Source organism: Ostrea edulis, chromosome 4, assembly GCF_947568905.1.
Source record: "Ostrea edulis chromosome 4, xbOstEdul1.1, whole genome shotgun sequence".
Taxonomy (NCBI): Eukaryota; Metazoa; Mollusca; class Bivalvia; order Ostreida; family Ostreidae; genus Ostrea; species Ostrea edulis.
In genome coordinates, this window is record NC_079167.1 from 56,063,547 (window position 1) to 56,076,200 (window position 12,654).

Here is a 12,654-nt window from a genome sequence, read left to right on the forward strand (position 1 = left end):
GTACATTATTCCCCTAAAAATCCCTTATTACATAATCAATGATCATTTTGCTGGCATCAGCATATTGCAAAATGTCAAAACAAACAACTATGCTTCAATAATGCTCAACAAATTCTTTTTAGTTTTGGAGATATTTTGAAAATACTCTTGACCCCTATCGGCCCTTTATTTGAAGGGTCCGATCCCTAAAACTTGATATGGTTGAATAGGTTTTGTTATTATCTACAACTTTTGTTAAATGTGTCTTTACAAATTATTTTCATATAAAAAGATATTAACAAAATTGAATAAAAATTTTGGCATGAATTTTCAAGTCCAGGCAAGCTTCAACGCCTTTTGCATCAGACAAATTGCAATGCGATATGTCACATCTGCCAAGTCTCCTCTACAATCGCTGAAAATTTGAAGCTGATCTCTTTCATAGTTTTTGATAACACTCGAGGACAAAGTGACTCTCTAAAAGTTGGAAAAACGTCAACATTTTACGTTACAAGTGACAATCAAAATTTTAAAAAATACCTATCGGGTTCAAGTTATGTTATCCCTGACAATTTGACAAAAATCGGCCAAGGCATATCCGAGAAATCACGTGCACAAAATTTGTAAGAAAAAAATTAGAGAAAAAGATCCTTACAATATAACAATAAGGTCTTGCGTTGGAAATTGAAAACCTTAATAAAAATCTGCAAAACTAGACATTTTCTTTCTACCTCATTTACCTGTATTGACCTTGGGTAGTAATTCTGTAGTTTTCAGGCTATGGGTTACCATTTAAAACTTAGTTTCAGCTATTCTTATCTTCCAATATCCAAGAGGGAAAAGGACTGTATACTTTCTGGAGATACATCAGTATGTAATATTTACCAAAAATTAGATAAATCAATTTTTCTATGATAAGAGGGATGATAAAAAGGGATCACAAGCTATAGCTAAAGTGGGGAAATCCTTTTTACTGCATATGACAATATAGAGTCTGCCAAGATTCGGAGCACCTGTTCAAGTTACCCGAAACAAGTCTAATGGAGAAACTGTCAGCGATCTAAAACATAAGTTTAAAACATAATCCATAAAGATGAATTTATTTTTGACATGGAAATTTAACAAAAATAATCAATTTTCAACATATACCCATTTACATTCATGACATTTTAATACACAGAAAAAAATGTGGGAATAAAATCACTCTAATACATCATTATAAGAAGTAAATGCTGGGAAAAAAATTATTAGCCGAGTTGCAACGAAGTTGAACAAGGCTATTGGTTTGTTTTAAAAATGTATCGGTTGATCACCATAAAACTTGAATTTTACTTAGAAATATTGAATATAACGTCATATTTACTTGGCCATTTGTATTAAATCAAAAGTACAAACATCAATGCAACAGAATAATTTAAGCAAAAAACAGAAAACTATTGTTTTGAGGTAACTGACTGTCTTTATTAATTAATAATATGTATTTCTAAGGCAGATACTTTTCTCAAAGTACAGTGAGATTTGGACAGCACCATCTCAATTAAGTGGGTTTTAAGGCATCTGGAACAGCATAAGTGAAAAACAAGAACAGCTTGAAGAGGATTTCAAGTGTTCCTCAGGGCTGACAAAAATACAGGTAAAGTGCATATAAAAGCTAGTCAAATAATCTAAAGTTAGGGGAAAACATGTTTCTTTATCACAGCTTCCACTTGATGAGTTTGCCAACATGACAAGTTTCATGTTGACCATTGCAACAAAACAGACTGATATGGCAAAAAAAAAAAAAAGAAAGAAAAACAGACAGACACACATTTAAAGATAGAATTATACCAAAAAAAAAACACCAATAAAAGATGAATTTTTTTCCCTCACAAGAGGCAATAATACCTAATATATGTATAATATATACAATAGATGACATGAACTGTTTTTGTATCTGTGCTTAAATGGCACAGATTTTCATTGTTTAATAATTACAGAGTAATTGGAAGGTCAACTTTTCCACTCCTCAAAATGTACAAATAATTCCTGAAGTCTTAAAATGACAATGGGTCCATCTATATAATGGATGATACTGATCTGTAATTCTGAATGTTGATTGATCTGAAACAAAACAAATATATTGATTTAATGTGGTATGATAAATTTTTAACCACAGAGGCAATATCTTACAGATGTTGCAGAGATTGGTGTTTGGCACAGAGGTTAAGCCTGTTTGGGCCCGAACTCTGTGATACCATATTTATGGTTTCGGAGAGTTCAGGCCCAAAACGGGCTTAGACCCTGTGTGTTTGGCCATGGAATCAGTTTTTACTAAGGTAGATTAAGTACAGGTAAATTGCTTATCATAATTTATAGATTTTATATTTTCATTGTTGTAAAATACATACTTGAGCACATTTTGGTTGACAATAGACACTGTTGGTGTACTCTTGGGTCCTTGGGATGGCATAAACGTTTTTCCGCTCTTGTTGACAATATTGATTGAGCGTGGAACTTTGACTTTGTAAGGGTCAGCTGAATGCGATGGATATGGGTCAAATGTTCCAGCTTTCATACCAGCAGGCTGAACAAATAGATGGCAAATTTTAAATGTAGCCTGATGAGCATTACCTGGTTATGATCCTGGTTACGGCACCAAATAATCAGTATCATTATGAAGTGTTTTACCAACATAATCTTTAAAGTATTGCAAAAATTGAACATGCAAACTTTATGCTTTTGGTATTGTAGTCAAATAATACTTTTGGTTGGAAAAGACCTAGAATTATTACCATCTTTCCAGGAGAACTTGGTTTGAAGGGTTTGACATCATCCTTCTTAGTTGGCACAGTTGCAGATCCACCTCTGCGACCAAATTTGTCAGAGGCATAAGGATTGCCATCAAAATATGCTCTGGGATGCATATTCAATTTAAAAGGCCCACTTCCTTTTATTGAACCCTTGTGCTGTTGTAATTCTTTCTATGGATACAATAATTAACAAAAGTTAAAACCTTTTAATATTTTGATTTTAATTACATGTATGTATGAAAAATTAAAAATAAATTTGATGAATGCAAATTCTTTAAAAGAGAAATTACAAAGGCATGAAATAGTATGACATTTTCCATTACATTTAGTGACTGAAAGTTGCTGTTAGAAAGCATTTTAGTATATGATTTCTGATAAAACTAGTAAGTAACTCTGTTGCTGACCTCATCACCCAGATAAATGACATGAAATGTTTAGGATAAAATATTATCATTCCCCACCAGATAAATGACTAGGACATACAGTGCCCAAATCATGCCCGTCTTCTGTCTTTTAGTCAAGTTTTGCATTACACTATAGGAGGTAATCTTGTGACCTTGACCTATATCATATTTCTAGACTTTGCAATTTAACTTGGTTTTTTTATATTGATTATATTATTATTATAAACTATTGAAAATGCATTCTTACACAGGTATGGCCACATTATTTAATCATCACCTTTTAAATTACCATGACCTTGTATTTCTAAATGTGCATTTTTCTTGTTTCTGGATGCCTTTATTGTACTTAACACAGAGATACATTTCAGTGAGAACATGTCAACTACAGTATGTCCAATTGCAAGACCTTGACCTTAAATTTCCAGATTTTAGCTGACATTTCTTAACAACCATAACTGGGCAATGATATCCTATGGAGATATTTCTAACAAATATTTTTTTTTTTAAATTTATGATATCAAAACTTAAGTGACATAGGTAAACACTTTGATAGTAGAAATACTGATGGGGCAAATAGTTTATATATAGCCTTATAAGTATTTACTGAAATGTTTGTAATAGCATCACAACTGTATATAACTGTCAATGAAATTTAAAATGTTAGTATATATATTGCTGTTTTTGTTAAAATTCTTAATGATCTTCAGATTTATGAAAATATAGTTCATGTAATAAACATGTGTTAAAGATGCCCAACCTTCATCAATTCTTTGGCTCTGTTATATGCATCACTTTGATACTTGGGGTAATCTCCTAGTGCAATGCCCACATAGCTAGAAAACACTGCATGGTTAAATGGAAAGCAAGACTGACACATGAAAACTTAAGACAAGTGTACAAGAGCACAGAGCAGAACATTGCATGTGTATACATATACATGTACCACTTCAAACCAGTACACAATAGAGCACATTATCACACAGTATACAGATTGCACACTTAGCCACACAAAGAGTTTGGTGAATGATATATGCTGGATTTTTCTTCTGTAATTTTCACTTAATAAAAAAGGCAGGGGCTATGATCATGATAGAAATAATGCCGATTTAATATTGAATCCAATTACTTTTAATTACAATAATAATTGTTTTTGGAAAACCTGGTATTTTTTAAGCATTATGATATGAAATATCTATTTCATGTATTTGAATGAGTGAAAATTTAAACTTTTCAAAAAAAATAATTTTCTTTAATAATTCTTGACAATGATCTTTTTTCAGTTGTATTTAATTAAAACACTCATGCAACTGAATTATGAGATGCATTAAAACTGGCACACTAAAAAATCCATAACCTAAATTGTGTAGTAGCCCTTCATTCCACATACATAAACATAAATATTATATGGTACATACAGTACACATATTATTGTACAAACCCTTGCGATATCTTTATGTTTTTCATAAGTATCGGGCAAGTAGTTTGGATATTTGCCGAGAGTCACATTCAGATATCTATATGAAAAAATACACGTCAATTTCAAACCTTTTTATTGCCTTTTTTATAAGCGAAATATGGGAAATGCAGCCTACTTCAAACTATACACAAAAGTGGCCATAGAAATGTAGCATGATTCTTTGAAAATGCTGCAGGTGGATCAAATTAGTGCATGAAAGACAAAAGTTTTGCATTTGTATTAATATTTCATTGACATTTAACAAACCCGGGCAATTTCTTTATGCTGATCAAATGGGTCAGTTAAGTAATTGGGATATTTCCCTAATGTAACTCCAAGATACCTGAAACCACATCAACACATAATTTTTTCTTGACATAACATGTTTAGAATCTAGCATATTTATGAACATGTTTAAGAGCTTGCACAACTGAGTTTTAATATCATTGAAAAACAATCCAGGCCTTTTACCAAATTGTCATCTTAATCTGTTTATGGCAACAAAAAAATATCTGCTTATTGATAATATAATCAATGACTGAATTATTGTACTGTGTTTTGTTGATTTTGTATTTGATTTACAAAAAACAATTACCCAAATCCTGTGCCTTTTTTTCCAGGATTTGTTTGAAAGTTTCTGCCTGATGATTTGTACTCCTTGCCAGGTCGTGAGGCAGGACTAAATGCACCAACTGGTCCACTTAATGTACCATAATGGTTTCCAAGACCAGAGCTACAATTAGGAATCAAGACATTTCCATTTATTTTCAAAAACTCAACAAAATATTTACTTCAGTATATCTAGTTTACGTTATATGTGAAATTAAAAAAAGTAAATGAAATTCATTGCTACTGAGATAACTCACGGCTTTTTATCTCCACTGCTTGGTAAAAATGGTTTTCCAATATTTTTCTGCAATTCTTTTAGCCGATTTTGTCTACGCAATTTTATAGGATCTGTATATGACTCTCCTTCATACACTCGAGTGAATGCCTTTTGGAAATACCCTGTCTGTAGAGCAGACCTGTCTTTTGAGCCTTCTGTTAACATCTGTTTACCCTTTTCAGATGCTTCATTAAATTTAACTGAAAGGAAACAGCGAAATTTGCTCATTAACTTCAGGACCCACTTGCACAAATGTTAGTACATCTATACAACATTAACTGGAAGATAACTGTACATTAAATTTAACCAATGTTTTGGCATCTGAATACAGAAATGGAGTGCATCTGTAAACATACATATATTAATTAATACAAGTAATGTGCACCTTATGGTTTATGTAAGAAGCACAACACATAAATACATCAGCTATCATGTACATCACAATTAGTCTGTATTTATAGGTTAACATAAGACCTACTACTATGGGGTGCATGGTTAGCTTAGGGGGTCTCCCTCTTCCTTACACCGCCTCTTTTTCTCTTCTACTCTACTGTTCTTCATCTCTCCTTCCATCATTTTCTCTTCTTATTTCCTCCCTGCTTCTTTCATTCCCTTCCCTCCTCCCCATCCTTCTCTTCCCTCCTTTCCCCCTCCCCTTTAGCTTTTCCACCCCACATAGCTTAGGGAGGTCGACATGCATATATACACATATATATGCGAATATCTAAATTCAAAAATTGTTTTAAAATGAAGAATGCCTCAAAATATATTGCGCTACTTAACTTACCTCCGCGTTCTTTATATTTATCATTGATTGTTACGTATCCCATCTCCTGAAACAAACCAACACGGTCCATATCCGTGCGTCCTCCCTTTTCCCCCATCCTGGTTTGTTTGTTGCGGCTGTTTTGAAATTCAACGTCCTTTTTCCTAATTGCAGATCTACTGCAGTGTGTATATCACTTAATTAAACTAGTCAAATACTTCTGATAAATGCATTTCACGTCGGAAACATTGGTACGGGAAGCGTAATGGCCTAGATCCCTTATTGTTGGAATAATCGCTATGGAGATTGCCGTAGAGTGGCGCTAACCGGATATCCGGCAAAATATCGGGAGGCATCGGTAGAGATCCATTCCAGTCCATCGAAAAGTGATAGGAAAACGCGCCAAAAGAGTATCGAGTATCGGATGCAGCTTGTATTTCACGTTGTCCTTCTACATGTTACATGAAAGATAATTTTGAAATAGGTATTAATCTAAGATATCAAATGAGAACAGTCAACAATCTCTATTTTGATAATGAAGTAAATATAACGAAATTGTTCCGAATGTCCTCAGTAATTCACAGCTAGACATGACACATGATCTATACTGTAGATCTATGTATAGCTAGGCCTAGAAGTCATATATAAAACGGAATATATTCGGACCTTTTGTTAATTTAATGTCCAAGATCTAATGAGAAGGATTTAGCAGTTGTCGTCATCATCTAATCCCCCTTTGCAGACCCAACAAATTTGTAACAAAGTTCTCGGGTTCAAGTTGAATCATTTCTCAAATGAAATTGCAAGACTCGTGCATCATTCACTAAAATTAAAGGTTGTAAAAAGTTCAATTATCATATTATCTTAGAATTTTTTGGAATAATGATTAGAATGAATGTCTGCATGATTTTAAATTGTCCAATCTACCAGGTCTACTAAATGTCAAAAGTTAGTGTCACAGAAGGAGTCTGAGTAGGAGTTCAGCCAATCTTAAATTTGTTTGTTCCATTAGAAATATTTGGATGAGAGAAACTAGTATTTTTAAGACCTCATTTGCTGAAGTCAAAGGCTACTCTCTGAAATTTTCAAAGCTTATCAATTTGATATTCCTCTTGGACTCTCACCCCTGCTTGTATATTGTGACATTATGTGCAGGGGAGAGTGACTCTGAGTCAGACTGGAGACCATATTGAAATGTGGGAATTTAGTGACACTACTGGTATCACTACTTTGCCTACTTTTTGCAACTTTATATCCTGGATTGTTATGTAGAAGTCCATGACATGACTGCTTTGACCCTGATTGGAATTTTGCGTATTTTTGTGCTGATGTCATGCACAAAGAATCAAATTGCTAGGAGGCAACCTAATTTGAAGTGATGCCTCATTTGTTGGTGTTTGGGCTATTTTTATAATGATAGCATTATATTAGTCATGATTAACTTGATATCATAAGTATATCTTATAGGACCCAATGGTCAAAACTGCAAAATCAAGGATGGAGAATGAATTTTAAAGCTGTATGACCCGATGTTCATGTATTATTTTTGTACATAATTACTTTAAAGCAGATTGATTACTTTATAAAGTTATTAACTTTCCCTTAATTACATGCTTGAAAACATCTGCATGTAAAAGAAAACAGTGCGAATATTATTCAGAAAGTAAATATAGTGGCTACATATATAAATCATCCCATAATAGACGTCTATAAATAGACCCACGCACGTCATGGGAATCCCAACATGATGTATTAACTCATATGCAACTGTCTAGTTTTAAGGCTGAAAGAGCGTAAAACAACGAATTACTATTAAGAGGTATTTGATATTTTTATTTCTATTAAACTTATGGTACGGTACTTTTATAACAAAATACACAGCTTTACACAGATAAGACCACCGATGATCTGAAAGTTTGAACTGGTCACGTGACTGTCACTTGAAATGGCTGAGTGACGCGGTTATTTGTAAACATCGATTTAAAATCAAATTATTTGGCTTAAAACAGGTGAAATAATTTATGATATGTCGTACAGTCTCATAACTACATACGTGCGATGATTTAATAGCGTTTTTACGAGATGGAAAAAATATTGTAATTCGGACCATACAGCTTTAAAAGTTGTGTCATTCACATGCACTAAACTGTAAATTGACAGTAATCTTGAACACATTGAGTTTTATACTGGTGCTCAATATTAGAATTTGATAACTTAGATATGCAGAATAGGAAAATTATTATAGATTTTGTAGCCCTTGGGGCTAGTGATACTTTTTAAGGACATGCACAACATTCCTGACATTTTCTCTAAATCACTAATACTATATAGTAATTATAGTTCAAATTAGTCTTCACTTGGATCCCTTTGATCATCATTTAGATAGATCGACACATCCATGAAGTAGTGCTTGTGTTGAAAATGCTGTGGAATCCTGATATTGATATTCTACTTTTATATGTTATTCAGTAGCCCTATAGTAGATAAAAATGTAGCATTAAATATCAACTAGAATGAAAAATATACAAATGAAATAGATAGTATAAAAAGAAAGGTGGAGAGAAAAAAATCTGAAAGGAGATGCATGTACATTTGAAAATATGTTTTTTAAAAATCTTTTCAGTCTCAAATTAAGTTACAATGCCAGAAGAATCCACAGATGACATATTCAAAATCATTGTGGCGACAGATATCCACCTTGGTTATGGTGAGAAAGACGTTATCAGAGGCAATGACTCGCTTGTGGCTTTTGAAGAAATATTAGAGAATGCCAAAAAGCACGAGGCTGATTTTATTCTCCTGGGGGGAGATCTTTTCCATGAAAACAAACCACCAAGAAGAATAATGCATGGATGCATAGCACTGCTTAGGAAGTACTGTTTTGGAGACAAACCAATTCTTTTTGAATACTTAAGTGATCAATCAGCAGATTTTCAGCACTGTCAGTTCCCAACCTTGAACTATGAGGACACAAATTTAAATGTTTCAATACCAGTGTTCTCTATTCACGGGAATCACGATGATCCTTCAGGACAAGGCAATTTATGTTCATTAGATATTCTTCACAGTGCAGGACTAATGAATTATTTCGGCAAAACTACAAGTTTAGAGAAAATAGAAATGTCACCACTTCTGATGCAGAAGGGGAATACAAAGTTAGCTCTGTATGGACTAGGGTCAGTAAGAGATGAACGGCTACATCGCTTGTTTGTCCATAAAAATGTGACAATGCTACGGCCAAAGGAGAATCAAGAAGACTGGTTCAATGTCTTTGTCATTCATCAAAATCGGGCCAAGCACTCAACGACTAGTTATATCCCAGAACAGTTTTTGGACGATTTCCTGGACCTTGTCATTTGGGGACATGAACACGAATGCCGACTTGAGCCAGAGTGGAACAGCTCACAAAATTTTTTTGTAAGCCAGCCGGGTAGCAGTGTAGCCACATCCCTGAGTGAGGGAGAGACGGCGAAAAAACACATCGGTCTGCTGCAAGTTAAGGGAAAGAATTTCAAGATGACCAAAATACCCTTGCAGACTGTCAGGCAGTTTTACATGGAAGACATTGTACTCAGTGATACAGAATTAAACCCAGGAGACCATGACATAGCCAAGAAAGTGGAAGCTTATTGTTTGGAAAAAGTGGATGCCATTTTAGAGAAGGCAAGTAAGTATTAGATGTCAGCTGACCTGTTCAAAATATTCATATGATAATTATTAATACATCAATGGAAATGAGGATATCAAATAATTTTGTAATACTGGCTTTTGAAGCATATCAATATATCATTTGTTTATATGATCTGATATAATTCAGTGTGTTATTAATGTGAGAGGCTTGTTTAAAACATTATTGAGATTCTTGGATGTTTTACACTTTCTACTCTAACATTGTTAAACTTGGCATACTTTATTCTGAGCTTATAAGATAAAATGAATTGATGGTAGATATCTTAATTACATTGTTATATACATGATATATATCAAAGATATTTATGAGCACCAGAGCATGGTGTAAAAAATGAAATGATATAAATATCATAGCAAGAAATGAAACAAAAAAATGACACAATTATGACTTCATTCTAGGAAAGTTTATCAGAAATTGCTTTAAGATTAAAGAAAGTGTATTATATATGTCTTGGAAATACTTGAAAACTAAATCCCATCACCACTTTGGATTTTTACTAAAAGGCAGAACAGTGGTAATACATCATTTGTAAATCTTTATAAAGCCTGAAAAGATATCCATTCAAATATACAAAATTCTTCAAGGCTTTAGCAGACAAATAATGGTGGTTGTTTATCCATAATTTATGGATTGCATGTGTTAGGGTTTAGGCTGTGAAAGATGATGCATTACAGAAAGCCATTAATGTTGTGATAGCTAGTGCTACAAAACCTGAATATGGAACATACATGAGCCACCCACTTGTTGGGATCCACTGGTCCTGACAGAAATGGCTAAAACATGTAAAAGTTAGATGGCTTTTGCATACAAAGTAGTTTATACCAGGTGCTGTTACATTCTAACATCAACTTTAATGTCATAATAATCTCACTGGAGTGCTTCAATTGATCTGACATAGGTGACATTCATCTTGAAATTTAATATAGATTTGGGTCAATTACTTGAGATATTCAGAATTAATCACTTGAATCAATGATATACTTGCTAATTAGTTTACAAACATTTTAGGACTGGAGAATCAGGTAATTCAGGTTGCCAATTGATTTATATAGGGGACTGGGGGTAATTGACTTTCATCTGTCAATTTAGAGAATTTTTTTTATCATAGTAGGTTATCACAATGGAAATTGTGAATATATGAAATGCATTAATTTCATGAATATCTTCAAGGAATTATTTCTAATTTATCATGGTTACTGGTATGGAATTTCAAGGTGGAAAATATTAAATAGAATTAAGGTTTAAATAGATATTGCTATGATTTCATGATTGTATCTTAGATTTTCTCTTTTTGCCAATAAAAATAACATTGTCTCATTAATTTTCAAATAAATTTCATAGTATTATATTGTGATCAGGCCCACAACCCATAATGTTGCAATAGATATAGTTTAACATGTGCAAATGAGTTTCACTGCATAGAAGTTGTTTCTTTACAGCTTTGGAACACTCGGGCAACAGAAGGCAACCAGACAAGCCTTTAGTCAGACTTCGCATAGACTACAGTGGAGGATTTGAACCATTTAGTGGATACAGGTAGAAATTCATACACTACCACACATAGAGATTAGAATCATTTAATGGATACAGGTAGAAATTCATACACTACCACAGGTAGAGATTAGAATCATTTAGTGGATACAGGTAGAAATTCATACACTACCACACATAGAGATTAGAATCATTTAATGGATACAGGTAGAAATTCATACACTACCACATGTAGAGATTAGAATCATTTAATGGATACAGGTAGAAATTCATACACTACCACACGTAGAGATTAGAATCATTTAGTGGATACAGGTAGAAATTCATACACTACCACAGGTAGAGATTAGAATCATTTAGTGGATACAGGTAGAAATTCATACACCACCACACGTAAAGATTAGCATCATTTAGTGGATACAGGTAGAAATTCATACACTACCACATGTAGAGATTAGAATCATTTAGTGGATACAGGTAGAAATTCATACACTACCACATCATTTATTGGATACAGGTAGAAATTCATACACTACCACACGTAGAGATTTGAACCATTTAGTGGATACAGGTAGAAATTCATACACTACCACACGTAGAGATTAGAATCATTTAGTGGATACAGGTAGAAATTCATACACTACCACAGGTAGAGATTAGAATCATTTAATGGATATAGAAACAATTTGAGAGACTACTATGTTTGTGGGGGGGGGGGGGGGGGGGGGGGGATTTGAATACTTATAACATATGATAAACATGATAAAAAGAATCTCCCATGGTTTGTGGTTTAATATGATTTTATAATAGTTATATCCAACTTGTGTGTTTTCTATCCCCTTGCAAAGGCTTGGAGATTTACAACTGGATGTGCATATGCCATAAGAATAGGCAAATATGTTTATTTTTTCCCATTTGTGATGTACATCAAACAATAGGAAACTAAAAAATCATTAAAAATCTATATTTAAAAACAAGTCATATCCAGAAATTTTTTGTGATAATCCTCATGTTCAATTATATGCCCGTCTTTTGACAGGGCGTAGTATGGTGTGGGCTTTTCTGCTCGTCTTTTGACAGGGCGTAGTATGGTGTGGGCTTTTCTGTCCGTCTTTTGACGGCATAGTATGGTGTGGGCTTTTCTGTCCGTCTTTTGACAGGGCGTAGTATGGTGTGGGCTTTTCTGCCCGTC

At 33.5% G+C, this 12,654-nt stretch overlaps 2 protein-coding genes across 5 annotated transcripts in view; one reads left to right on the forward strand and one right to left on the reverse strand.

The window, feature by feature from the left end:
• Positions 1-1,063: 1,063 nt before the first annotated feature.
• LOC125668633 (UPF0602 protein C4orf47-like) lies at positions 1,064-6,591 on the reverse strand. Of its 3 annotated transcripts, none has more exons than XM_048902951.2 (7): positions 6,302-6,591; positions 5,495-5,714; positions 5,224-5,361; positions 4,896-4,971; positions 2,751-2,939; positions 2,367-2,542; positions 1,064-2,079 (listed from the first exon to the last, which is right to left on the reverse strand). In XM_048902951.2, exons 1-7 carry the CDS (start codon positions 6,396-6,398, stop codon positions 2,034-2,036), a joined length of 942 nt encoding a protein of 313 aa, XP_048758908.1. In that variant the 5' UTR covers positions 6,399-6,591; the 3' UTR covers positions 1,064-2,033. The 3 variants fall into 3 exon arrangements, with proteins under 3 accessions (XP_048758908.1, XP_048758907.1, XP_048758909.1); XM_048902950.2 differs by lacking the exon at positions 4,896-4,971 and adding an exon at positions 3,930-4,005 and having other exon boundaries at positions 6,302-6,576; XM_048902952.2 differs by lacking the exon at positions 4,896-4,971 and adding an exon at positions 4,611-4,686 and having other exon boundaries at positions 6,302-6,576.
• Positions 6,592-6,613: 22 nt separating this feature from the next.
• The window catches only part of LOC125668632 (double-strand break repair protein MRE11-like), a 15,859-nt gene continuing 9,818 nt past the window's right edge, over positions 6,614-12,654 (forward strand). Inside the window, exons 1-3 of one of the 2 annotated variants that reach the window (XM_056163060.1) lie at positions 6,614-6,764; positions 8,904-9,947; positions 11,411-11,507. In XM_056163060.1, the coding sequence (XP_056019035.1) occupies positions 8,921-9,947; positions 11,411-11,507 (1,124 nt within the window). In that variant the 5' untranslated portion in view covers positions 6,614-6,764; positions 8,904-8,920. Of the gene's footprint in view, positions 6,765-6,854; positions 7,116-8,903; positions 9,948-11,410; positions 11,508-12,654 lie in introns of those variants that run through there. The other variant, XM_048902949.2, reaches the window with a different exon arrangement.